This window comes from Callionymus lyra, chromosome 13, assembly GCF_982586985.1.
Source record: "Callionymus lyra chromosome 13, fCalLyr1.hap1.1, whole genome shotgun sequence".
Classification (NCBI taxonomy): Eukaryota; Metazoa; Chordata; class Actinopteri; order Syngnathiformes; family Callionymidae; genus Callionymus; species Callionymus lyra.
The window spans coordinates 5953518-5977583 of NC_141830.1; the positions used below are offsets into that span (position 1 = coordinate 5953518).

General features: G+C 36.4%; 2 protein-coding genes across 3 annotated transcripts; one reads left to right on the forward strand and one right to left on the reverse strand.

The window, feature by feature from the left end:
- Nucleotides 1–4194: 4194 nt before the first annotated feature.
- Nucleotides 4195–6719, forward strand: mc2r (melanocortin 2 receptor). Its single transcript, XM_087805514.1, has 2 exons — nt 4195–4556; nt 6176–6719. Exons 1-2 carry the CDS (start codon nt 4204–4206, stop codon nt 6717–6719), a joined length of 897 nt encoding a protein of 298 aa, XP_087661640.1. The 5' UTR covers nt 4195–4203.
- Nucleotides 6720–7812: 1093 nt separating this feature from the next.
- LOC148067062 (melanocortin receptor 5-like) lies at nt 7813–22681 on the reverse strand. Of its 2 annotated transcripts, none has more exons than XM_087805513.1 (5): nt 22621–22681; nt 14390–14547; nt 12500–12606; nt 10343–10531; nt 7813–9484 (listed from the first exon to the last, which is right to left on the reverse strand). In XM_087805513.1, exons 2-5 carry the CDS (start codon nt 14543–14545, stop codon nt 8917–8919), a joined length of 1020 nt encoding a protein of 339 aa, XP_087661639.1. In that variant the 5' UTR covers nt 14546–14547; nt 22621–22681; the 3' UTR covers nt 7813–8916. The 2 variants fall into 2 exon arrangements, with proteins under 2 accessions (XP_087661639.1, XP_087661638.1); XM_087805512.1 differs by having other exon boundaries at nt 14390–14604; nt 22621–22676.
- Nucleotides 22682–24066: the final 1385 nt, after the last annotated feature.

Here is a 24066-nt window from a genome sequence, read left to right on the forward strand (position 1 = left end):
GACTGTACTTCCAGATAAAATGGATAGCATTGGCTAAAAACAGGAGCAGAAGTGAGCTTGGCTTTAAGAGCTAGAGTTATCTGGTGACACTCCACCAGCCGCCTATGACCACATTTTAACGCGGTGAGTTCCCATTCAACCAATGGAGAGGAGTAAGCAACTTTTACAAACTATCAACAAAACGATGATAATAGCTTGCAAAACCAAGGAAGGACTGCAGCTCTGACACAGTTGGTAGTCGCCAATTGTCCACCATTTCCAACCAAGCAGAAGATGGTGGTTAACTAAAGGGACTTGGTGGCTGCTTTCTCGGACTGGAACGGCAGAAATGGTCAGAGAACTGTAGAGCTCAACCTTTTAAGACATCCTTTGTTCCTGCTGCCATAAGATGCTCTCTGTCTTAACCTGCACTTTTACTTTTATACTTTTACTTTGGTAACTTTTGAATTATGTATTTATAATTTAGAATTATATGTATATATGTTTTAATGTATTAATTTGATCGTTTCACATGTATTTATATATGTTTGTATAGATAAATGTGTGATAGTAGCTGGTCAACAGAATTTCCACTTCAGAGGATCAATAAAAGTTCAAATTAAATAAACAATATTGTTTCAACGCAAAACACAAAACATGATGCAGGCGTATTCACAGTTCCATCACTGTTCAATTTATCGTTATACTGTCGACATAAAATGCTGTGGCAGTTTTCAACAACAGACATAGACGCAGAAATGTTCTTAAGACCTTGGATCAAATGCAGGTATGTACAATATACTGTAACCAAAAAAGAACAATTAGTACATTTTTCATGTTATCTTTCAAGATTGGTCATGAAAACAACGATTACATAACAGATACACTCAAAATCTGTTAAAGTGATAGTTCACCGAAAATTCAAACTTCACTCATTTTCTACTCACCATCATGTCAACTATGGGTTGGGATTCATTTCAGATGAACCTGTTCCCTTTTAGAGTTATAGTCAAAAAATGTATGTCCATTTTAATTAAGCAACTAAGCCCTCAGGGACGAACTTCCTCCATCAAGACACCTAAAATGTTCCATATGCCTCCATATTGCCAGTCTGTAATGTCCACCTCGACAAGAAGACATTTTCTGGGAAAAAACAAGGAAGTCTATATTTACGCTCATTTTTGGCAGACGTTTGAAAAATAATAGTAATATAAACAGGAAGTACTCTGGGTAAATATCGCGAGCGCTTCCGGTGTAGACGGTCCACTGTATGCACTGGGAAAGCGCTCACGATATTACCCGGAGTTGCAACATGGGTTATGTTTTTACAGTTAAAAACATTGACCGCCAAAATGTATTCAATGTTCAGTACATATTCTGGGCCATTCCCCACTCAGTCTGTCAAAAAAACATTTTACCCACAGCTTATTACGCAGGGGATTTGCGTTAATCTTAAATGGTTACGTTACGATTGAAAATATTCTTTGACTGGTTTCTTCTTCTCTGCATAAACAGCTGAGTGGGCTGTGTCTGTATGGGAATCTAAGTCACCTTTTTCTTTTTTTTTGAGCCGTTTCAATGCCGTAATGTGTTGCATGTTTCATGCCACAGTTAAAAGCATGCCATGTTCTCCTCCCCTTCATCTTAAATTCAGAAGAGGTTCTCAGTCTACATCCAATTCTCCGTTGATTTCCGTGTCCTCGCAAGTACCGGCAGCTCAGGTGAATACTCGGGACGAGCCTCAAGATCTTGAGGATCTTAACACATCTTCAGCCTCCACCACTGATCAGCTCATTTTCTACTTTCTTCTCTCACTTTCACATGTTCCCTACTCACATCCTCCAGCTGCGCCAATGCACAATCTTCAATAAAAGCACAGCACAAGTCCGCTTGTAAAATTGAGGTAACTAAAAAATCAGTTATAGAAATGTACTAGCACTCGAAGACCATTACTCTTGCTTCTCATGTAACCACTTAGAACATTGCGCATAAAACGGCTTTGTGCCGTTATTGTCTTGAAAAAGATGGTAGAACTCAATTCCTGCCATTATCATGTTGATGTGTGGCACTTTCAGTAAAGAGCAAAGGTGTGTGTGTTTGTCTGTTTGTGTGTGCGCATGTGTGTGTGTGTGTAAAAAAAACATTAATCCTGCAGCCTTGGTAAAGGCAGTCACTCAAGGCTACCACAACAGTGCCTCCTTTCTCAACCCCAAAACACTGAATACATGTTCCAGTTCACTTCAGTCACTTACTTAATAGATGCTTGGCTGCAGGGATTGAGATAAAATAATTGTGTCTCCATCAGGCATTAGAGCATAAGGATCTCTTTTTTTCATCAAAATCAACAAGCAAGTAAGTCTTTTTATTTATTAAATTATGATTATTGTGTTGTCCATGAAATATAATAATAGAAATTAAGCCATTGTACAACACAAACAAGTTCTAAAGTATTTGTTGAGTTTACTTTAATTTTTTATTCAAAATAATACAAATAGAAACTTATTTTTTTCGTTCACATCATCTGTGAAGGTTCTCGTCTCACCAGGCCATTGGTTGTCTAATGGCAAGAGTTGAGTTTTGGCAAGATGTTCCAAGAGAATAAGACAGTTTGTCAGCACCTAGAGGTGACGGTGGGAGCTGTTCAACCCTTTCTAGGTTCTAATTGACCACAATTTGATCCCTGCTTTGCCTTTACTCAGATACAGTATACTGTATTCACCTGCTCCTCGGACCAGTTATTTGGAAGGTTACCCTTTAGAATGGGCAACAAATTTACTATAAATAAGATACTTATTCAAATATGGATTAAAACCAAATAAGCCACTTATTAACCATCATAAAGTCTTTACTCACACCCTGTTCATTGTGACCTTATTCTCCCCTTAATAGTACTGTATGTGGCTTTGTGGAGTGTTGAACTGTGACTGACTTAATTTTGAAAAAATCACAAGTTGTCTGGATGAAGCTCACGTCACATAGTTCTGTTTACTCAGAGGATGAGTAGAAGTTTCTCTATAAGGACACTTGTAATCGCACACATATTTTTTGACTGAAAACCTTGAAGCATAGCACAACTATAATTGAGGAAAAACAAAGGAAAAGAGAAAAAGACATGTGACAAATGGGTTAAAAAGTTCAAACAGGATGGTTTGTTTGGTCTACATGATGAAACTATTACAACAAATGAATGGACACAATTCACCAGCTTCCAAAAATAAAACAGTGCCATCTGATATCGAAGGAAAAAGGCAAAAATCAGGACCTGCTGCAACTAAAGGCAGACAGGAGATTGATTAAACTACTCGTACTAACAGTTAATAATTTCCTTTGCCTTTTTTCCCACCATCTTTTGGTGTTTTAATATTATATTATATATATAATAAAGTTGCAGGCTGAAAAAGAAAGTTTTGTTGTTCTGGAATTTAAAAAAAATATGTATGTATATGTATAACTGAGGTTTAAAAAGTTAATCTTTTGACACAGTAAACATTTAGGCTTAAATATGATTAATTGCTGAAAGAATAGATGAACTGATACAAAGGGAGCACTAAGAAAAATCCTGGAAAACACAGTCACCTCCGCCTAAACCTTAGAAGCCACAACTCCACAATCTATGACATTTGAAAATGTAATTATGACATGCTTCTTGCTAGTGTACCCCAACACCTACAGAACAAGAGTGACATCATTTAAGTGAATGGTAAATGTTGTTTAAATTAATATTATTATGAATTTAAATCAACCCTTTTTAGAGTAATAACGAAAGAAACTTTCTTCTACCTCCTCTAGCAACTTTAAGGTCGTTCACAGCAAAACCTCTTTTCATTCTTGGACTTCTTACAATCACAGAAAAATCATTTTGAGATTAAGCTGCATGATTTGTTCAACTATGACTGTTCAAAAGTGGTGGGGTCATTCTTTTATGCTTTTCAGAGATAGTGGTAATTGAGAAGTTAAAAGGGAATTTTGAGAAATGAGAGAGAGACAAGGTAGACCTCGACTAAATTTCTAATTAGGATTGATCCAGAAAATCATCTTTTGATCTCGAGTCTCACGATTAGAAAGTGAGGGCATTAACTGAAGTATTCTTTGTTTCTCTAGGTGAACTATGTGAAAACTGGAGACGGACTCATCGTTTTAATCATCATTGAGAACTTTAGATTCGAAAGCTGAATTCAGTGTGTGCAGCTTCACTTCTCATCTGAACAATCTCATCTCCTGGCCATGAATACAACCACCACCAACCTGTCAGCCTGTCTTGAGGTCAGCGTGCCTTTCCCCGTCTTCTTCACCATCGGAGTGGTCAGTCTGCTGGAGAACCTCCTTGTCCTGGTCGCCGTCATCTGCAATCGGAACCTTCACTCGCCCATGTATTGCTTCATCTGCAGTTTGGCGGCCTTCAATACCATTGCCAGTCTGACTAAGTCCTTTGAAAACGTTATGATTGTGTTCGCTGACGTTGGACACCTGGAAAGGAACGGAAACTCCGAGACGAAGCTGGACGATGTGATCGACCTGCTTCTTTGCATGTCCTTTGTGGGATCGGTCTTCAGCTTCCTGGCTATTGCTATGGACAGGTGAGTGTGGACATGTGAGAGAAAAGTTATTTAACTACCCTATGAGAATTAGGAATCAAAAGTGTGCTCCCATTAAAGAAGCCTCTTTGTTTTGGGTGAGGCTAGAATGGCAATCAAAAGCAACTGGAAACCAACAAGTTTATTAAATTAAAACATAATCACAATGATTACCAAGACACATAAGAAACATAGGCATGACTCATCTGATCAAACATTACTAAACATCTGTGACGAAGAAAAAAAAATGTGTTAAGAACAAGTAACATACCTTTTCTACATCCACATAGATGGAGAATCCTGCATTCCAAAAGAAAAACTGACAGTTATATAAAAAAAATGTTTTTTCTTAAGCTTAACATTCATCTCCATTTGTCTTTCTCTTTGTTATTTGTATGGTGTAGAAATGTATGCTGTGCTAGTAATTACCAGTGTCTTCCCACACAGGCTCAGTGTAATGAGACACAGCTGTTGCTGAGAATCTATAATAATCTGTCGTCACCAAACAATATCTCCATGTTTGACTGTGACAATCCTGTGATTCATTGGATCACACGTTTCCTATGTTTTTCTCCTTTGTTTATGGAGAAGTCCAATTTAATCCTGGTCTAGTGCAAATGAGAACAATGTTTTTGAAAACAAGTTATATATTTATCTTTTTTTTTTTTTTACCATGGAATATAATGTTATGCTGACACAAAATACCTGATATATCTGTAGAGTGAAAATATTAGTTTTCTTGATCCAGTAGTTTCTCCAGGTTATGGGAATGTAGTTTCATTGAAATGTGTCCATTTTAAATACGACATCAATTAACAAAGTTAGGGTTTAATTGTGCTATTCTCTGGGATTATACAGTATGTGAAAAATTGTTAGGTTAACCCCATTTTTTTTGCTTTTTTAAAATTGTTCCGATCATTTACTTAAACATATTGTAAGTATTAGGTACCAGAAAATAGACTTAAGTTCTGCTCAAAATATAAAATAGTGAAGCTACTCTGAAGGAGTCAACAACTGTTAATGATTTCTGCCCTTTTTCCTCCACTGCCTTCTTAACCCACCCATCTGGACCATCTAAGGTCCCTCTCACTTTTTCTAAGAGACAATTTGTGGTAATGACGCTGTATGTAAAATACAATTATTTTCACCTGAGCACATTTGCATTGATTCACAACAGTGAATTTTTTTTGTCAATTCACATGAAAAGTCATGACCACAAGTCAACATAAATGAAGCCATATCTCTGACCCATAGAAACATGTTCAATCTTAGTGTTTTATTTCTATAGACATTTTGAGGGAAATCAATTTTCAGTCTATTTAAACAGACACACGTCTTAAACACATATATATATATATATAATATGGAAAACAACATTGGTCTAAATCCTTGCCACATTTGGTCCAGTGCTCATTATAATCCATCTATAATCCTCACCTGCTTTGGGCCTTCCATTCCCCGCGTAGATAGTCGGCACGAATTTTTGAGCATATCAGATTCTTGCTCTGGGATATTTCTGTGATATTGATCAATTTCAACTGCTGGAACTAACTGATATTTGAAATGGAGTCATATGACTGAACAGAATTTTCAAGCTCTGTCAACTTTTATTTCATTTTTAGATACATAACGATCTTCTACTCCCTGAGGTATCACCACATTATGACCATGCGACGCACCGGCACAATCTTAGGAGCCATCTGGACAACGTGCGGCGTTCTGGCCGGACTCATGATCTTTTTTTCTGACTACAAGTTTATCCTCATTTGTTTTGCGGCGTTCTTCGTCGTCTCACTGATGATCCTCTGCCTCCTCTACGTCTACATGTTTATGCTGGCTCGCATCCACGCCAGAAGGATGGCGTCTCTTTCAACGGGCCAGAGTGAAAGGTGTCAACGCAGGCAGCGTTGGGGCAGCAACATGAGGGGAGCGACGACGCTCACCATCTTATTTGGGGCTTTTATCGTGTGTTGGGCACCATTTTCCTTTCACCTCATCATAATGTCAATCTGTCCTATGAACCCGTACTGTGAGTGTTACCGGTCACTCTTCCAGCTTCATGTGGTTCTGCTCATGAGCCACGCCCTCATTGACCCGGCCATCTATGCTTACCGCAGTGTTGAACTTCGCCACACTTTTAGAAAGATGCTTATTTGGTCAAAGTAAACCCATTCATCATAAATAGATACTATAGTTAATTGGAAATCCATCCCAAAATATACCAAAATATGAAGTTAAGAAAGAGAAATCAATAAAATCCATTATGTTCCATTTTCATCCCTTCATTTATTTCAGAATGGTTTCACCGCCACCAATAAATGTATATAAAAAAGGTAAATATAGTAATATTATACAAGGTGGTCAGTTTAAATGTCAAGTGGAGGAGTAAGAAATGTTATTAGTCTGCTTTTGTAATATTAAAAAACAAAAAAAAACAACAATAACCAAAACAAAAAATTAATAAATAATCATCAGGAGTTAGTTTATTTAGGATCATTTTGTTTGCAATGACCAACATATACTGAATTAATGTTTTATTTTAATGTTATTCAAAGGAACAATATTCAAGCATTATGACCAGATGGCTCGGTATGATAAATGTATAGACATTTTTGGTTTATTACATTTAATTATATGTTTTAATATTACAAAAGGGTATCAGTTAGAAAATAACAGAAACATACTAAGATACAATAAAAACATGTCCTTATCATTTTTTTTACCCAAGAATTGTCCCAAAACAATGTTTTTTGGTGGCTCTAAATTGCCACTTGATATTAATGTGCGCTTGAATGATTCATTTTTCTCTGATGTCCCCCAAGACTCTGGAAGACCTGAGAAGACCTGATCCTGTAAGAATACCAAAATATGTAATTAATGCAAAATAGCAACAAAACAATTTGAAAAAGCAAGAAGGTTGGAGATAAATGTATCGTCAATATCCTGGACACAAATACATTGGGAAATTGTTTCTGTTATATACAACGTTTCAGCAATGTTCTTTGCAATTAAGAGTGTTTTTTTTAACAAATTAGGTCAAGATACAAATTGTTATAAATATATAAATAAATTAAATCACAAATGTGTTTGATTCTGTGTCGTATTTGCTGGACAGTTGGTGAAACACAGCTGAAGATGAGAGCAAATAAAGACAAGTTTATTAAGTTGACATGGTAAATATACATTCCAGATGAAAAATATTTTTCCTTACAACATATATAAATACGGATGTTCATGTTCATTTACAAAATGTAAATTACATTTGTTTTTACATTCGTTGCTGTTCACAGTTCAGTTCAGTTTATTTCAAAGGACAATGTGCAGTTGCATTAAAAAGATGCTGCACCAGGTTGGTCTTCATTCTTTGGGATTATCTTTGCATTGTTTTGTACATATTTTTCCTCACCAGGTTTGGGGCGTAAATGCAACCTTTCAATATTGCAATAAACTGACATACATTTGAATACCAATCGGCTATTGATTGTGCATCTGCTTTTCTCTGAAGGCTGAGTCAATGCTCCCGAGTACTAAATATTTGCAAAAGACCGTATGTAGTAATAGTTTAAAAGAAAAATGTATCTCTTCAATCGGCAGTACAAGACTGTATTTTGCAAACGATAATTAGAGATTCAAGTTAAAAAGGTCAAAGATAATACCGTAGACAGCTTATGATTCCAACTAACGGTCACCAGTGAGCCCCCAAGTAATGTTTCCATGTTCTGCACGATATAATACAGTATTAAACAGACTATTCCAAAATAAACACTGGAAATACTTACTTACTTTTTGGTTCGGTAAAAATGTTCCTGTTTAACGCTATTAGCTTTCTTTTTCCTTCCTGAGGCTTTACATTATTTTGTCATGTATCCATAGACATACAATTCCTCTTATCGTTCTATAATCAGCATCATTTGTTTGCAGAATTATGAAAAGCAAAACTACAAGCTGATATTAGTGATAAAAAGCAACACAAAGAAGGCCACTGTCAACAATCAGCACACAGTGAATAGCAGATACAGCATAATATTATTTTACAAGATACACATCAGTATATTGTGCTTTTTTCTGATAATACAGTTTAATTTAATGGAGAGACATCGTGAAGAAAATAGTGACGAAGTGAAGCCCTTAAAGGGAATGATTCCATTTGCTGAAAGAGCAATGCAGGTTCCACGAGATAGTCTTTGTAAGCTTTAGCAGATGAATAGATAGTGTTTCCCACAGTGAATCAGTTTTACCTGCACGAGACACATGATTGTACTATAATACACAAAATTGCAGTTGGAACGGCAACAAATCTGTTCTCAGAACACCTGATTGACTCCATTATCCTTCCATGACGAGGTGACCCTCCAATTGGGTATCAGCACTTTCCAGTCAGAGACCAGGAGTTGCAAATGCTTCTCAGGTTGTAACAACAGATGATCTCCTTAAAAGTCTTTCTCATCTCCTGACTCCGAAAAGCGTAGATGAGCGGGTCGATGACGGAATTGCACATGATAAGGATGAGGTACATGTTGAAGTGAGACATGAAACACACACAGTAGAGGTTACGAGGGCAGGAAATCATCAGGATCAGATGGAGGAAGAAGGGCGCCCAGCACACAATGAAGATCCCAAGAAGGATGGTGAGTGTGATGGCGCCCTTCATGCTGGCCCGCTGGTGGATGGAGTTGTAGCCAGGTAGGGCCGCGATGCGCTTCACGTGTGACCGTGCCAGCATGAACATATGGCTGTAAAGTGAAGCCATAATCAGCAGCATGGTAAAGAAGACGGCGACCAGACAGATGATTACGGAGGTTGTGTCCGAGTATATGATAAAGATGATCCCGCAGCCTGTGCAGAAGGTCCAGATTCCCCCGATGATGCAGGCGGCTCGCTTGACTGTCATAATGTTGTGGTACCTCAGAGCGTAGAAGATGGTGACGTACCTGCAGAGAGTAGAACGTGATCTCTTTAGCATCTTGAAGTTCACCCAATTTTTTAATGTCCTACTCATCCTCATGTTGTCAAGAGTTGGGATTACGTTAGGAGTAATCCGTCTCTTTTTGGAGATATAGGCAGAAATATATTTCCATTTGACGGCCGTGAACAAGGCTCACTTTTCTTGTCCAAAAAGACAAACTTCAAAACATCCTCCATACTGTTCCTCTGTACTATCTATCTTCTAATCATACCTTGGCAATAGGAATTCTCTATTTATTTATTTCTCTGTTTGCGTTGTTTTTCCCTGATTTTCTGGGACACCTATGTTTTTCTCAGTGTTATCTTGATCTTTTTAGCATATATTTTTGGAGGTTTTTTTTTCTTTTTTTTCGATTGTTTAAGCGCTTTGTGACAAGGCGCTTAAACAATCAAAAACAATATGCAGTTAAAATATAAACTTTAGAAGGCCGAGACAACATATATAAAATGTCTTTACTTAACTGTATTATATAAAACATTTGTAATCATTAAAAAAAAAAGAAATCACAGTAAATGAATTAATTTCCTCTACAATGTATTAAATGTAAAGCACAAATGTTCACCAACATCTTTTTTAGTTTCCATTGTTAATAGAAAGACGTGTTTCTTAAATGTTTTATCTTATTATTTGATTGTGAACAACTGAAAAATGTACAGTCAATGTATTTCATCTACACACAAACACAGTTGGAGCAAATAAATATTATTTCACCATTTAATTTAAGGCCATTAAGAACTAATCCATCACTGAATCGCTAATCGGTTTTCTTCATGCATGATGTTACGTTCATGTATTCACACGCATAAGGTTAAATCTGACGTACCTGTCAACAGCGATGGCGAGCAGACTACACATTGATGCCACAACTGAAATGCAGATCATGGAGTCAAAGACGTTATCCATATGTCGAATGAAATGGTCCTCCACCACGAGCTGCCTGTTGTTCAGCAGGTATATGATGATAGACTCCCAGGCGTTGGACACACTCACCAGCATGTCAGCAACAGCCAAACTGCAAAATCAGGTGATGATAGTTTAAGTATGTCACCTGGCCATTAAATACAACCATGTCCCCTCTCAATATAAGTGAGCAACAAATATGATTAGTTTCAGAAAGAAGTCACACAAATCCAGTTTGCTTAGATTTATCTATAAAACAATAAATTACTGCCATATACATTCCATAATCATAGTTATTCTTATGGTTTCAGACCATTGTACTTATTGTATTTCAATCATGTTCTAAACACGTGTACTGGAGACCCAGCTTAATCCCTAATCTTTATTAAATACCTAAATCTAAACTCACAAGTTTTGAGGGTGTGTTGCTTGAAAATCCGCCTACAGTACTGACCTAGAGTGGAGGGAAACCCGAGCAAGTCAAGGAAAACAGGAGCAGGGGGAGAAAATCCCATGAAAATTAAAACATATCCTATTTCTATTACTTTTAAAGCCCATGTATCACATGCTAAGTAAGGGAGATAACCAGACTTTAAGCCATAGGGGGGAACAATAGCAGTGTAATTGATTAAAAGTCAATAAATATTGGATTGCTTAAAAGAATAGTTGATCCCTCACGAATCCCTCAGAAACAACGGGTGTTGTTTCTTGATTCTGTTAAATATTGTAGATATTGTAGAATAGTGAAGTAGATATGTAGATTTAAAAACAAAGTATGAGAAAAAAAAACAACATATAATTGAAATGAGAATGTGCTGCAGTTTATATATGATTATATATTTAAATGTTTTCTTTTTGTAATTTTTTTTAAGGCCCAATGCATATGAACATGAACATGTAAATATGCTAGATTTAGCCAATTTCCATCTACAGTCCCTGACAGATCAAGCAAATATAAAGACAGGTTTAAAACAATGACAATCATGAACATTGATCATCTAAAAACACAGAATTGTTTCAGCAGCAGCCATTCAAGGTCACATGCCTGGTTACTTAGATGCTAATATTTCCTAACAAGTAAATTTAATCTTAATAATTTTCACTAACAGAAAACATAAATACATATACACAAGATTCCATAAACACTTATTTAGTATGTAGTTTTTCCTCTGTGACAAGAAAAACATCAAACATTTTCGTAGCAATAACTTCAAAACACACCTCAAAACGTGGCACTTACACATCATGTAGAGTAGTTCAATATTTATTTTATCTTTTGACTCACTCACATGTTTCAAATGTACAAGTCTCTCAATGTATTACTTTTTAAAGTTCTTCCTCCGTCTGAAATAGTGAACAAAAGGTTACGAGAGCGAAGTCCATTATGAAATAATAATGCAGCAGTGAGAACGCTCTTCTTTCTTTCTTTATCTTCGTCAAGACCAATCACAGCAGAGTGGGCGCTTTTATGGTAAAAAAGATTTAATCTCCAGATTAACAAAGTGTTATAAGTAGGCGTGAATTCAGCATATTTTAATTTGTAAATATTTAAATTAAAATAGATTTTAGTACAAACAGAAACATACTGATGAGTACAATAGAGGTCCAAGATCAATTTAAGACACACTTAAATCAACACATTAGTTACCCTTTAAACATATTACTGAGTCAAAAGGGTTAGTGATCATTTCAGAAACTTAAAATAAAGATTGTGTGCTGAGGGGAGCAAAGCAGTATTTCCCTGAAACACTAAATCACACCATTCATTTGAGCCCATAAGTAGGTCAAATTACTTTATAATTAAAATCTCCAATCTACAAATAATTAAACAAGTATTTCACCTTTTTTTTTTTTAAATATATCTAATCTTTTAAATTTGTTTTGAAGCTGCACACTTCCGAGATTTCCCCCCTCAAAAAACCCACCAATTAAAATAATTATTTAATTTCTGGTGAGTTTTTGTCATTATTATATATGAATTCTGATATATGGTGGGAAAGTGAACATTTGACAGTTTCCGAAATATTTTTTAATGAAGATAACTTGAATCATCAAAATAAGATATACAAAAATACAATACCTGCATACAAAGAAGTACATGGGTGAATGGAGGTTCTTGTTCTTGACGATAGCTGTGATGACCAGGATGTTCTCCATCAGAGAGATGATTCCCAGGATCAAAAAAACCTGTCATGTACAGAGTAATGTTAGTGTATTATAATAAACTGCTAAAATACATGTGTTTCAGGTGGTCCTAAAGTTTAATATTCAATAATGTTTAAAATATAGAGCTATATGAACTTCTAGGAAATTTATAATTTAAGCCCCCCTTTTAAGCAATAATGAAGTAAATGATAGTGTGATGAGTATAGTAAATTAATGATATACTACTTTCCTTTAGCATTGCATTTCGTTTTGTTTTGCCCCCTATTTATGAAAACAGTTATAAAAAAGGCCATTCATTGAAGGTGTGCCTTATTATCCGATGCGCCTAATAGTGCGGAAAATGTTTGTTCGTTTTCATCTGTATTAGTTCACATTGATTGATTCGAGTTTTCCTAGTAAATATTTAATTGAAGGGCTTACTTTAGCTTCGGACACAAGCTAACATGGGACTCTCTAAATGGAAGCAAATGAAAATGTGAGGTGAGACAGGGGAGAGGACAATTTGTGTTGATACTAAAGAACTGATTTCAAAGTTGGGTTTGGAGGTCATTGAGCTTTCTCAGAGATAAGGCCCGGCTTCCTGGAGTAACCAATAGCCAGGTCCAATTAGCCTAGCATGGACTTGCAAATCATAGAATACTCAGGGTTGTTAAAACACAGAAAAACCAGTGGGGACCTTCCGCAACGCCATCTTGGATTAGTAGGTGTCGAAAAGCAGCATAAGTACTAGTGTACGCATAGTAGTCAAGGTTAATAGTGTACTTTCTAGATTTTTTTTTTAAAAACCTGTATGACCGTGTTATGTCACCATTGTTTCATTTTCTTGGCTAAAGGCTATGAAGGCTATAAACAGAAGAAGAAGCAGGAATGTCAAAATCAATCAAATGAGGGGCCAAAATGTTTAACAGCTGCGGGAGGAATTGAATAATAATAATAATAATAATCTCTATCTATATAGCGCCTTTCTAGACGAATAGTTTCCAAACTGTGTGACTTTGATATTATCTTAATCTATACAAACTATCTCTTTGTCATTTCCTTCATCATTACAGTAGTTTTTACTCTTATTGAAAGTCTCTGTGTTATTGTGGATATATTATTATGTCCCTTATCTCATTTTAAACAATGGCATCTTCATAGGTCACAGATATCACCGTAAACATTTTGATACATGTGATGTGATCTGTCTTTAATGAACACTATAATAATACTTATGTACATACATATTCAAGTGTAGTATTGCGTAATTGTAGTCATTTGGCTGATTATGTAACACACTCTTGTGATCATATTAAACTTCTCAAGATTAGATCATTATTTCTGAGTTTTTCTCTCACCCTTTGTTTATTCAAATCAAACAAAATCACTATTCTCTCATTTAATTTGGACTGTGACGTGTCACAAGAACATAGAAAAATGTGGAAAACCAGCAAATTAGAGAAGGGCTTATGACTAAATCACACATTAAGACTTTGTTGAGTGTACTTGCTTTACTTGAGTCAGAAAAATATAAAGTTTCACAGTGGACATATTACAGCTTTGCAGTCTCGCTGATAAAGGTATGAATGGTCTTGAAAACAAGATGATAAACACAAGCGAATGCGGTGCAGAGAAATCAAGGATCAATGATGTCACATTTTATTTAGGACTTTATTTTTGCTTTTAAAAGCCCCAATGTTGTTGTTTGTATTAGGAAGGTGTTACATAACAACCCAGTAACTGCAGAGGATGATAGTTGTTGGAACAGAATGGAAACCTTGGGTGCTAACACAATGATATTGAATGAAGACGTTTCTAGATTCACCTCCACTGCGATGTTAACTTGCTCACATGCTGCAGGCTTAGATGTGCTGACGGTGTGGCGCAGGAGTGGAGGAGCTAAGGTGTAGTTGCTCTGGGAGAAGGAGACGCTGTAGTTCCAGGTGGAGTCCACCACCAGCTCCTCCTGAGACACGTTCATCCCTGCAGCAATTCTGTCCAGTTAGTGCTGACCCAGTCCAGATGGCATTTTCAAACAGACTGACAAAGAAAACAGTTATAGTCAGATTAAATTTATAAAAAAATATTAAAATGTGACAGATGAAGTGAAAGAATAAATAAAAAATAGTGATATGAGAACATGTGACACAGTAATAACAAAGTAATAATAGAGCTTCCCATACAAGCGTGTGATTCCTAGAGAGCCCTATTAGTTGATGAATGAGGTGCATTTTATCTTTTTTTTTTTACTGTTCCCTAAAGGCAAAAGATCAACTCCTGACTTGTGAAGTTGTCAGATGACCAATGAAATGCTTGGATTATTCACTTCTGCCATTTGACAGAACAGGGTTTATGTCAACTGGTCCTCACATGGGATCAGTGGCACATGATCTAGTCCCTATACTTCACACAGTAATCCATTTTCTATAAATACTTACAATGCTTTAAAGTGTTGGTCTTATGCTTTGTCATTCTTAAGACCTATTTACTGTAAGTGAGATGATTTATTTCCCCTCACCATATACAGTACGTGCATGTGAATGAGCAATGTTCAAGCATGTGATGTGGTGTAATAAGATTACAGAGAACAGAGATATGTTTCGTGTGAAGAATGTGCCAGAGGTGCACATGAGAATCAGGGTCTTGTAGAAACACTTTCATTAAATAGCACAAAGGCTTCCTCTTTCGATGGAAACCAGTGTTGAATCGGGGAATTTACATTAAGACCTGCTTGTGTGAACTAACTAGCTCAGAAACACATGCAGAGACTGTGCCTTACAGAGATGGGATGGTCAATTTTAATTAGCTGCAGACACACATTTTGCTTAGTGGTTACAATGGTTGGCAGCATGATGAATTTTGAGAGACCAGCTGCAGAATAAACCTCACACTCATGACTACGGCTTTAAGCGAGGGTTTGTTTACTGGTACATAATGGAAATAATGAAAATCGTATTAGTTAGGCCAAACATCTGTGATACTTTGTGTACAAAATGGTTCTTTAACGTTTAATAACAAAAACCTGAAAAATAACATGCTCAGAAATTGGGATGAAAAAGTGTCCATATTGCTTTGAGGATTTTTAACGCGCACAAACATTTTCACAAAATTTTGTATGATCAAAACATTCTTCTGCTTTGTTTACTCCTACACTCAAATCTTTATCATGCATCCTCAATAGAAGGGTTATGAACATTACCATGTCACCTTGACTTTCCATTATGTCTTTCTCTTCTTTGTCTACCCAGTGCAAAACAATGTCAATCATTGGTTTGCTGAGATATTTCCCTTTTCTTCGCCTCTAAATCGATTAAAATGTTTTTCTTCAACGCACCTGCTGCACATCAATTCCTAATCTCTCTCTCTCTTCCTGGTTTTTATGAATACATATGTCTTTTTGCATTACAGTCTCTCAAAGCCACACAGCCCTCTTCCCTGGCTACCAATTTGTCCTAATTCTACTTTCTTTTCTCCACCTCTGGACTGATCCTACATTTCTTTTTGGCTTATTCCTGATGCCCTCTAGCACCTTGTCATTCTAACACCACTGCCTATGCCATATAATTTGGTCCAGTCATCTCATCACGCCTTTTCCTCCTGACTGCATCAGATACTGTCGATCAAAGAGCATGGTGCTCGGACAGAATAAAAAACACTTAGCCAAATGTTCAAAGTTCTCAATTTACCTGTATAGATGTTCTTTCTTCTATCTATGGTCACAAACCGTAGGTAGTAATAAATGCTACAGAGGTTAATTATTATTATTATACCTCTGCAACTACACTGAAAATTAATTAAATTAAACATTATCTCTGATGAGTGTCTCCTCAACACTTGAGAACGATTTATTTCAGCCCACAGGTGCACAAATTGATATGCAAAGAGGGTTCTTAGTAAGTCTGGAATTATGATCAAAGAAATCTGCCAAGCGTGACACACATATTCTCCAACTACTTGCCACACTTGACATTTCTCACGATTACATTTACATATTCAATACTGTTCAAATTATTTTAGGATAATGAACTTTGCTCCTTTGTTGCGAGGATTTCATCAAAGAAGGTACCATAGCTCAGATGGTAGAGTGGTTGGCTCGTGGCCTGAGAGGTTGTGGGTACAATCCCAGCTTTGGACAAGATTTTGGCATTGTGTCCCTGAGCAAGACACTTTGCTCCTGATGGTTGAACTGGCGAGCTGCTTCATAAGAGTGACTTACTATTTGCCAAGCAACTAGGTAACTACCCAATTTCAATCTTATCAAATTATTGAAAATGGGTTCACCTTTTAAATATTTGACTATCGCATTTTCCGCACTATAATGCGCACTTAAAAGCCTTTTCTCAAAAAACGACAGTGCACCTTATAATCCGGCGCGCCTTATATATGAACATTACCTGGTGGGTGACTTGTTTACAAACACTTTCATGACTCTGCGCCGACTGAGTCAACACGCCGTGGGCGGAATTATGTCTTTGCGTCATCATGGGGTTGGATATATACGACGCACGTCACATCATGGCAGACGGCTATGGAGTAAGATTACTGCCACCATTTTGAGCGTGTCTTTGTTGTTGTACACTGAAAACAATTTTTGGCGTAAAATCAACATGTCATACACGCGCGCTCTAGCTGTCAAACACACGCTCAACTTGACTACTGCACACTAAACATTTGTCTGCTCACGACACCAGTATCACACGCTGCTGCTTGATCGTTACCATGGAAGTGAACGGAGTTGTCAGAACGCTTAACAAAGGTTTACTTTATCTGACTTAATATTCCCTTTAGCACAGCTTTATCTAGTGGATGCATAACACAACCCCAGTCACACATTTGACTGTATCTTTTATTCCATGCACCTTATAATCTGGTGCGCCCTATTTATATTTTATATTTTTTTTATTATTTTAAACAATTTCCAGAAGGAGATCTCCTGAGGGATCAATAAAGTTTTACCTTACCTTACCTTATTTATGAAAACAGTTCATGGTAGTTTAATGTTGATCTAGGACAAATGTTTGTTCGTTTTCATCTGTATTAGTTCACATAGATTGATTTGAGTTTTCCTAGTAAGTATGTAATTGAAGGGCTTACTTTAGCTTCAGACACAAGCTAACATGGGACTCTCTAAATGGAAGGGAATGAAAATGTGAGGTGAGACAGAGGAGAGGACAATTTGTTTTGCAACTAAAGAACTGATTTCAGGCATTACGTGCAGATATTTTAGACGTTACAGAGACCAAATCAGGCACTATTAACAGTATTTGGGAACACACAAAGTCATCCTTTGTGAAGACTAGTGAAGCTTGCCTTGCCTTCCAAAAAACAGAGAAGGATTGAATGAGTAAAGTTTAACGGCAAATTCCATGAGATAGAAGGGCCCTAAAACAACCAATACTTAGTCAAAACAGCAACATGTACACTACAACAAATATTTACATGTACAATCCACACAGAAAACATACCTAGTTTCATGTTAGAAATGACCCCAAGGGATTCACATTTCCAAAACATTAAACATTATTTCTGCCACTGGTTGATCAGAAAAGACATCTAAATATGGTATCTTCTAAATGTATTGTAGTTGTAGCTGGTTGTGTTCACTTTTCGGGTGAATTGAATGAATACAATTGCTCATCAATAAAAATAGAATTAGAAATATTCAAAATCTTAATTTTTGGCTTCAATATGACATTTTGGAAAAAACCCTCCATCCAGGCCAGCTATTGCAGCTAGTTCAACCACCTTTTACACTCACCCCTTTCCACCCCAACGGTCATTAATTTATTATGACATATTTATATTTATCCACACATTTATTTACACATTTTGTTACGTATTTATACAATTTGTTACGTATTTATACATTTATTTATACATAAGTCATTTATCGTCCTTCATAGTCATGTGTTGGCTGACATTTTTGAAACTCACATTTGATTTCCTCCTCTTCTCAGTTCATAAAATATACACAGTAGTGTTTTGTGCTCTGTTGGCCAGATGGCTTATTTTGCTTTACCAAAAAACTCAAAGCCACCCACTTACACATGCTGGATCAAAGACACTGATTTTATTTTCTCAAACTGGAAATGTTGGATCAACTGGTTCTGGTGCCCCTTGTGAAGTCTTGTTGTTATATCATGTGCCACAGGGCTGGGAGAAAATGAGTTCAGTTAATCAGTTTTCTCTGGTCTGGTTCACTCCTGTGCTGTATTAAAATACATTTAATGACATATACCCACAGTTCAAATAAACAGAATTATTAGTATTATTAACAGTTAAGATCAAGTGTTCCTTCTACACACCTTGTCATCTTTTTTGTTAAAGTATGTGACCATATGCATGCAGGAGACTCAGGACCAGATATAAACTGATGTAAGAAATAAGATTGAGTGTCCAAGATAGTGAATTAATAGGGCTTTAAATTGATCTCATTCTTCTTATCAACACATTGATGTTCCCTAAACAAGAGAATGTTACAATGTTGTAAAGCAGTGCTTTGAGTGTGTGTTCCTCATATGATCAACACTGTCAACTTAGATTTGTCAAAATGTTTTATTATCGAGCTTTTTTTAAAGCCAAATTTCCCCTTTCTCACCCCGGGCAACCAGAACATGCGTTTCTATATGTGGCAGCACCAGAGGAAAGATTAAGAGGGAGAAAAACAAGTAATGTTCTAAAGGGTATATTTGTAGCCAATGTTCCTTGTAGTACTGTAGTCAGGCCAGTACCACCTCTATTCAATATTAACTTGGGATAATTATTGCTTGACAGCATCATAAATCTCTCATCTTTGACAATGACAGCTGCGTGTTAGCTAAAGTTTTCTGATTTAATGATCAATTTCTCTAAAATTCTACATTAAAATGATGTTATTCTCTGGGATACAAGTCAACATCTTCAAGAAAAGATCAATGGCAGTCATTGTTACCCATAGAAAGTAGTGATTCATCACATCTTATACTTTCCTGTTACAAAATAATTATCATGAAAAAACTAAAAAGAGCATTCAATGGGTAAAGATGAGCATGATGAATGTGAAAGTGTGTAGGATGAAAATGGCTCGAATTTACGATTGCGTCAGTGAGTCTATGGAGGAGTTTGACACTCACGACAGTTACCACCGTCCCACGAGTCTATTTCCTCCTCCGCTTCTCATCGACAACGACTCTGTGGAATATCGGATGATCTCTCGGTCACCGGGCGATTTCCACAAGAGATCAAAAGGAGATCTGGGGTTAAGGAGACGACGGGCTGCTGCGATCGCTCGCCGGAACTCTGACGTCATCGATGTTTGATCAACGTTCCTCTCACTGAAGAGTGTGACAACAAGCCCGGAACTCAACGAGTGGTGGTCATATTTTTTCATTTCCTTTTTTTAATTCGGCTTTTACAATAGAGTTGAACTTGAGTGACAGCTGTAACACACGTGACCGCTGCTGTTCTCTTTAAAGGATTTCGTTCTGCACAGCTGTCAGTGACTCGGTGACGTCATCAACTCTGCACATCGGTCTTTGGAATGCTCGCTCCATGACAAATAAATCATTGTCTCTGAACGGTCTCTTGACAGGAGGAAAATTGGATTTCAGAGACTTGGCAGAGAGAGGAAGAGTTTATTCATCTGAACGAACTCTGTCCAGTAGGGAGCGCTGTCCTGGGGAAGCCTCCCCTCTCTGGTCGGGGGGGAGGGTTTGCTACAGTTTATAGAGAGAGTTGTTCTTGCAAAGTGATTCACACACAGGAATTCACTTCTTGTCTCTTCGAGTCTCGGATTATCTTGGTTCTACAAGATCTTTCTGTTGTGTTTCAGTCTACCGTCCTCCTGGTCCTGCCGCAGTGTTCTTGAAGGACTTTAGTGACTTCTTGTCTTCTATTATTCAAAATGGAATCTGTTCTTATTCTTGGAGAATTTAAATGTTGATGACGTCACATCTTGCTCTGCTAAATAACTTTTAACTTTAACAGAAGCCTCTAATTTTGAGCAACATACAGTATTTCTGAACATCAAACATAAAAAAAGCCACATTTTAGACTTAGTTAATGACTGCCTAAAAATTTGACAGCCTTACACCCCAGCTCGGGCTCTGAGGTCTGTGGATCAGAATCTACTAATGGTTCCACGCACACGGTTCAGGACCAGAGGAGAGAATTCCTTCCAGGCTGTTGCTTCTAAGCTTTGGAACGATCTTCTCTCTCTCTTTGTGTTTGATGATCTACTGACTCCTTCAAGAAACATCTAAAGATACTTTTCTTCATGCAGGGAGTCTCCTGTGTTTGTCTCTGTGTTTTTTTTTTAAGCATATATTTTATCTGGTTTTGTTTTAATTGTTTAAGCGCTTTGTGACCCTGGTCCAAAAAGAAACACCATACAAATATTACTTACTTAGAGGGGACATTATTGCTAGCTAGCGTGAATATCTGAATTGAAAAGTGTTTAGACAAATAATACCAAAAAAGAAAAAGCTTAAGGACAGAACAAAAGATGTAGTAGAAATAACTGTTTATACAGTTACATATTATGAAGATGAATGAATCACATGATCCCTGTTACATTTATAGGTACAACTATCCACTCACCGCATAAACAAGTGTTTATAAAAATAATCATTGACATCTAAAATGTTGACAATTATTATATGAGTTCATAAAACTCTTTAAATTGTCTGGATTATGCTCCAGATCCCACTATATGTGAAGTTTAAGATGAAATTAAAAATATCTATTTTTAGTTCAGGCTTTGTTACTATAGTGATGCTGGTCATTATAATTGAAACTCTTCTTAGATTCTACTGTGAAGACAACAGCAAACTTCACAAGGTATTTCATCTGCCATCTGTCCAGGTCACAGCAATAAACAATGAATACAACGAATACAATATATATAAGAATTACCTTCAGTGCATTGCAGATAACGGTACAAATTACACATTTTAGGCAATAAAAGAACATTCAAGTGTGACAATAATATTTCCTAAAACTGTTAACAGTATTAACAACTTGAATCACCTTAAATTCTACTCATCTCGCTTCCTTTTTAGGAAAGAATGTAAAGTTGTTCAAGCAAATAAAATGGTAGAACAAGTGGAATATGGGCTGCCATGACATACAGAGGGAAAGGAGTTCAAAATTATTTTAAATAGTTTTGACAAAACACAACCTCCACAAGAAGAAAAATGCATTTAGGTGTAAGAGTTAGCATTTTTGGTACACTAGAATCTTTAAAATAATTACTTGTTAAAAATAAAATAACCTCAACCCTCCATTTTCCCTTATCAATCCGGAGAGAGACAAATTAAACAACTCATATTACAAAAATGATTATATTGTTAAAGTTTTTAATTATTTAAAACACAATTTTGATGTGGCTCATGATAAATGACGTGAGTGGGACCAGGGTAAAAGAGTATCCAAAGGACTAGACAACAGGCTACCTACTGAAAAATCAACTCTAAAATCAGCTTTAATCGACAACAGGTGATATAAAAGTGAGTAATAAATCAATAAAAACCTTCCTGTATTGAAACATACATCGACGCCAAAATCGAATCTCTTCTAGTTTAGCCAATTTCTTGTCTAACCATTACCTTTTTGGCAGAAATTATTTTTATAAAGTTTTTTTTTTAGTTGATTTGCAGGATTTACCATGAATAAATCTATCTCTAATCTCAATAGGAGGAGAGCTGCAGAATGCCCATCCTTTCCAATAGTTTTCGCTTGGAAAAAACAAAAAAGCAGTTGTCTGATATGTTTGATGTCTCTGGGGATCTCGATCTCTTATGGCCAAGTCATGAAGTAGTCTATAGATGAGAGCAAATATTCAAGTGAAATGTACATATCATTTTTAGTTTCCCAAAACGTCTGTCTTTTAGGTTTTATTGTTCAACATCTTCAATGAAACATGAAACATATCCTGATGCTGGGATTCCATGTCAAATATAGCATCCCTGAACAATCCAAGTATCACACGAAAACGCTGGCATCCTCCATCAGCATGGAGTTTTAGAGGCAAACATGAGCACCTCCTAATAAAATACTGACGTATGGAAGATGACTCACCTTTCTCTCCTGCAGAGACTAAAACCGTTCTCACTGCTGGCTCGAATGGACTGGATGGTGTCTCAGTAAATACTCTTGTGAGGCATTATTAGAGCTGCTGTGTGCTTCAAAGAGAGAGAGAGAACGAGAAAAGAGGAGGGAGCAGAGGCACTCCTCCTTCCTCATCTCACAGGGTGAAATGTACAATCGGATGGTGACAAAAGCAGAGCGCATCGACAGTGTTTTTGTTTATTTTTTGATCATTGAGACTATTAGATGTGACGTAATCTAGTGGCTGAGACGGCAAAGGGGCAGAGAAACACTGCATCCAATCTTATACAAAAGAAAACAACGGCCTAATATTAAGAAAGGTTTTTTTCAACAAGGCATATTTGGTTTTTGGCTGGTATAGAACACAATGAAATGATAACTATGACGATAAATTGTTAATTCCACAAGAAGGTTCTGTTTTAATGTGCATTAATTAAATGTGGTTGACTGTACTTGAATAAAGCGTGCAGCCAACTGACTGACTGAAATGAATAGATTACTATAGTCAAGAGCTTGGCTGTTTATTTACAAACAATAAATACTTGTATAAAAACTCCACATTAAGCAGCCCCAGTGATGAATCTTTTTTCAATCATAAAAGCTATTCTATCCATTTGCTTTCATAGTGAGCTTTAAAATGATACCAAAAAGGTCTGGTTTCACTTTAGGCTTCTGTCTGTTCAAAAGAACATTTGTCTGCACTGTTGCCAGAAGCTTGCTCGATTGCTTTGATATGATGGGATGTATCCTTCTCTTCTCTTATGTATAGTTAAAACTTTAATGTTACAGGAAATGTATTTTGTGTGACAATTTCCCAAAGTGAACAGGTTTGTGAATATGAAATTTGAGTCTTCATTTATTCAAAAATATTAATATCAAGGGAATATTACTTAACTTTTCGAAATTTACGGTTTTAGTTGGTTAGGAATTCATAAAATGACAGATTAGTCAAATACAAAGAAGAATACATAAATAAATATAGCTTGTCGTAGAAAATTTAAAAAAAAAAAAGAGTTTGATGATCAGAAAAATATAAAAGATTAAATAATTTCTTCCTCAGGTCAATTTAGAAAACCTAGCAGCGATATGGAAATATGAAAAGTAAACATTTGACTTCTTAGTTTCTCCACAAAACTTCTAAATAACTTTCAAACTCTATTTAAAACACCAAAAAAAAAAAAAAAATTGGCCATTGTATGGCGAATCTTTTATATCTGGAAAACCCATAAAAAGGGTGAAGACTAAATACAGACTAATGCCATCATTTTCAGCATCCACAAACTCAAAGGTGAGTTTTCAAACAAGTTTGACAGTTTTATAAATGCAATTAAAGGCCTGAAGACGTATATGTGTGTGACGAATGTGTGTGAAACCCTGAGGTTGACATCATTAATGCCAAAGACGATGCTGTCGATG

Bases quoted from the DNA above. Each gene is read 5' to 3' on its own strand.
- LOC148067062 (XM_087805513.1), bottom strand. From the start codon at position 14,545: ATGAACGTGTCTCAGGAGGAGCTGGTGGTGGACTCCACCTGGAACTAC. The intron at 12,607-14,389 runs GTGAATCTAGAA...TGTACATGACAG, and splicing joins AAGTTAACATCGCAGTGGAG to GTTTTTTTGATCCTGGGAAT. The intron at 9,485-10,342 runs GTACGTCAGATT...TACTCTCTGCAG, and splicing joins CTCGCCATCGCTGTTGACAG to GTACGTCACCATCTTCTACG.
- mc2r (XM_087805514.1), top strand. From the start codon at position 4,204: ATGAATACAACCACCACCAACCTGTCAGCCTGTCTTGAGGTCAGCGTG. The intron at 4,557-6,175 runs GTGAGTGTGGAC...TTTCATTTTTAG, and splicing joins CTGGCTATTGCTATGGACAG to ATACATAACGATCTTCTACT.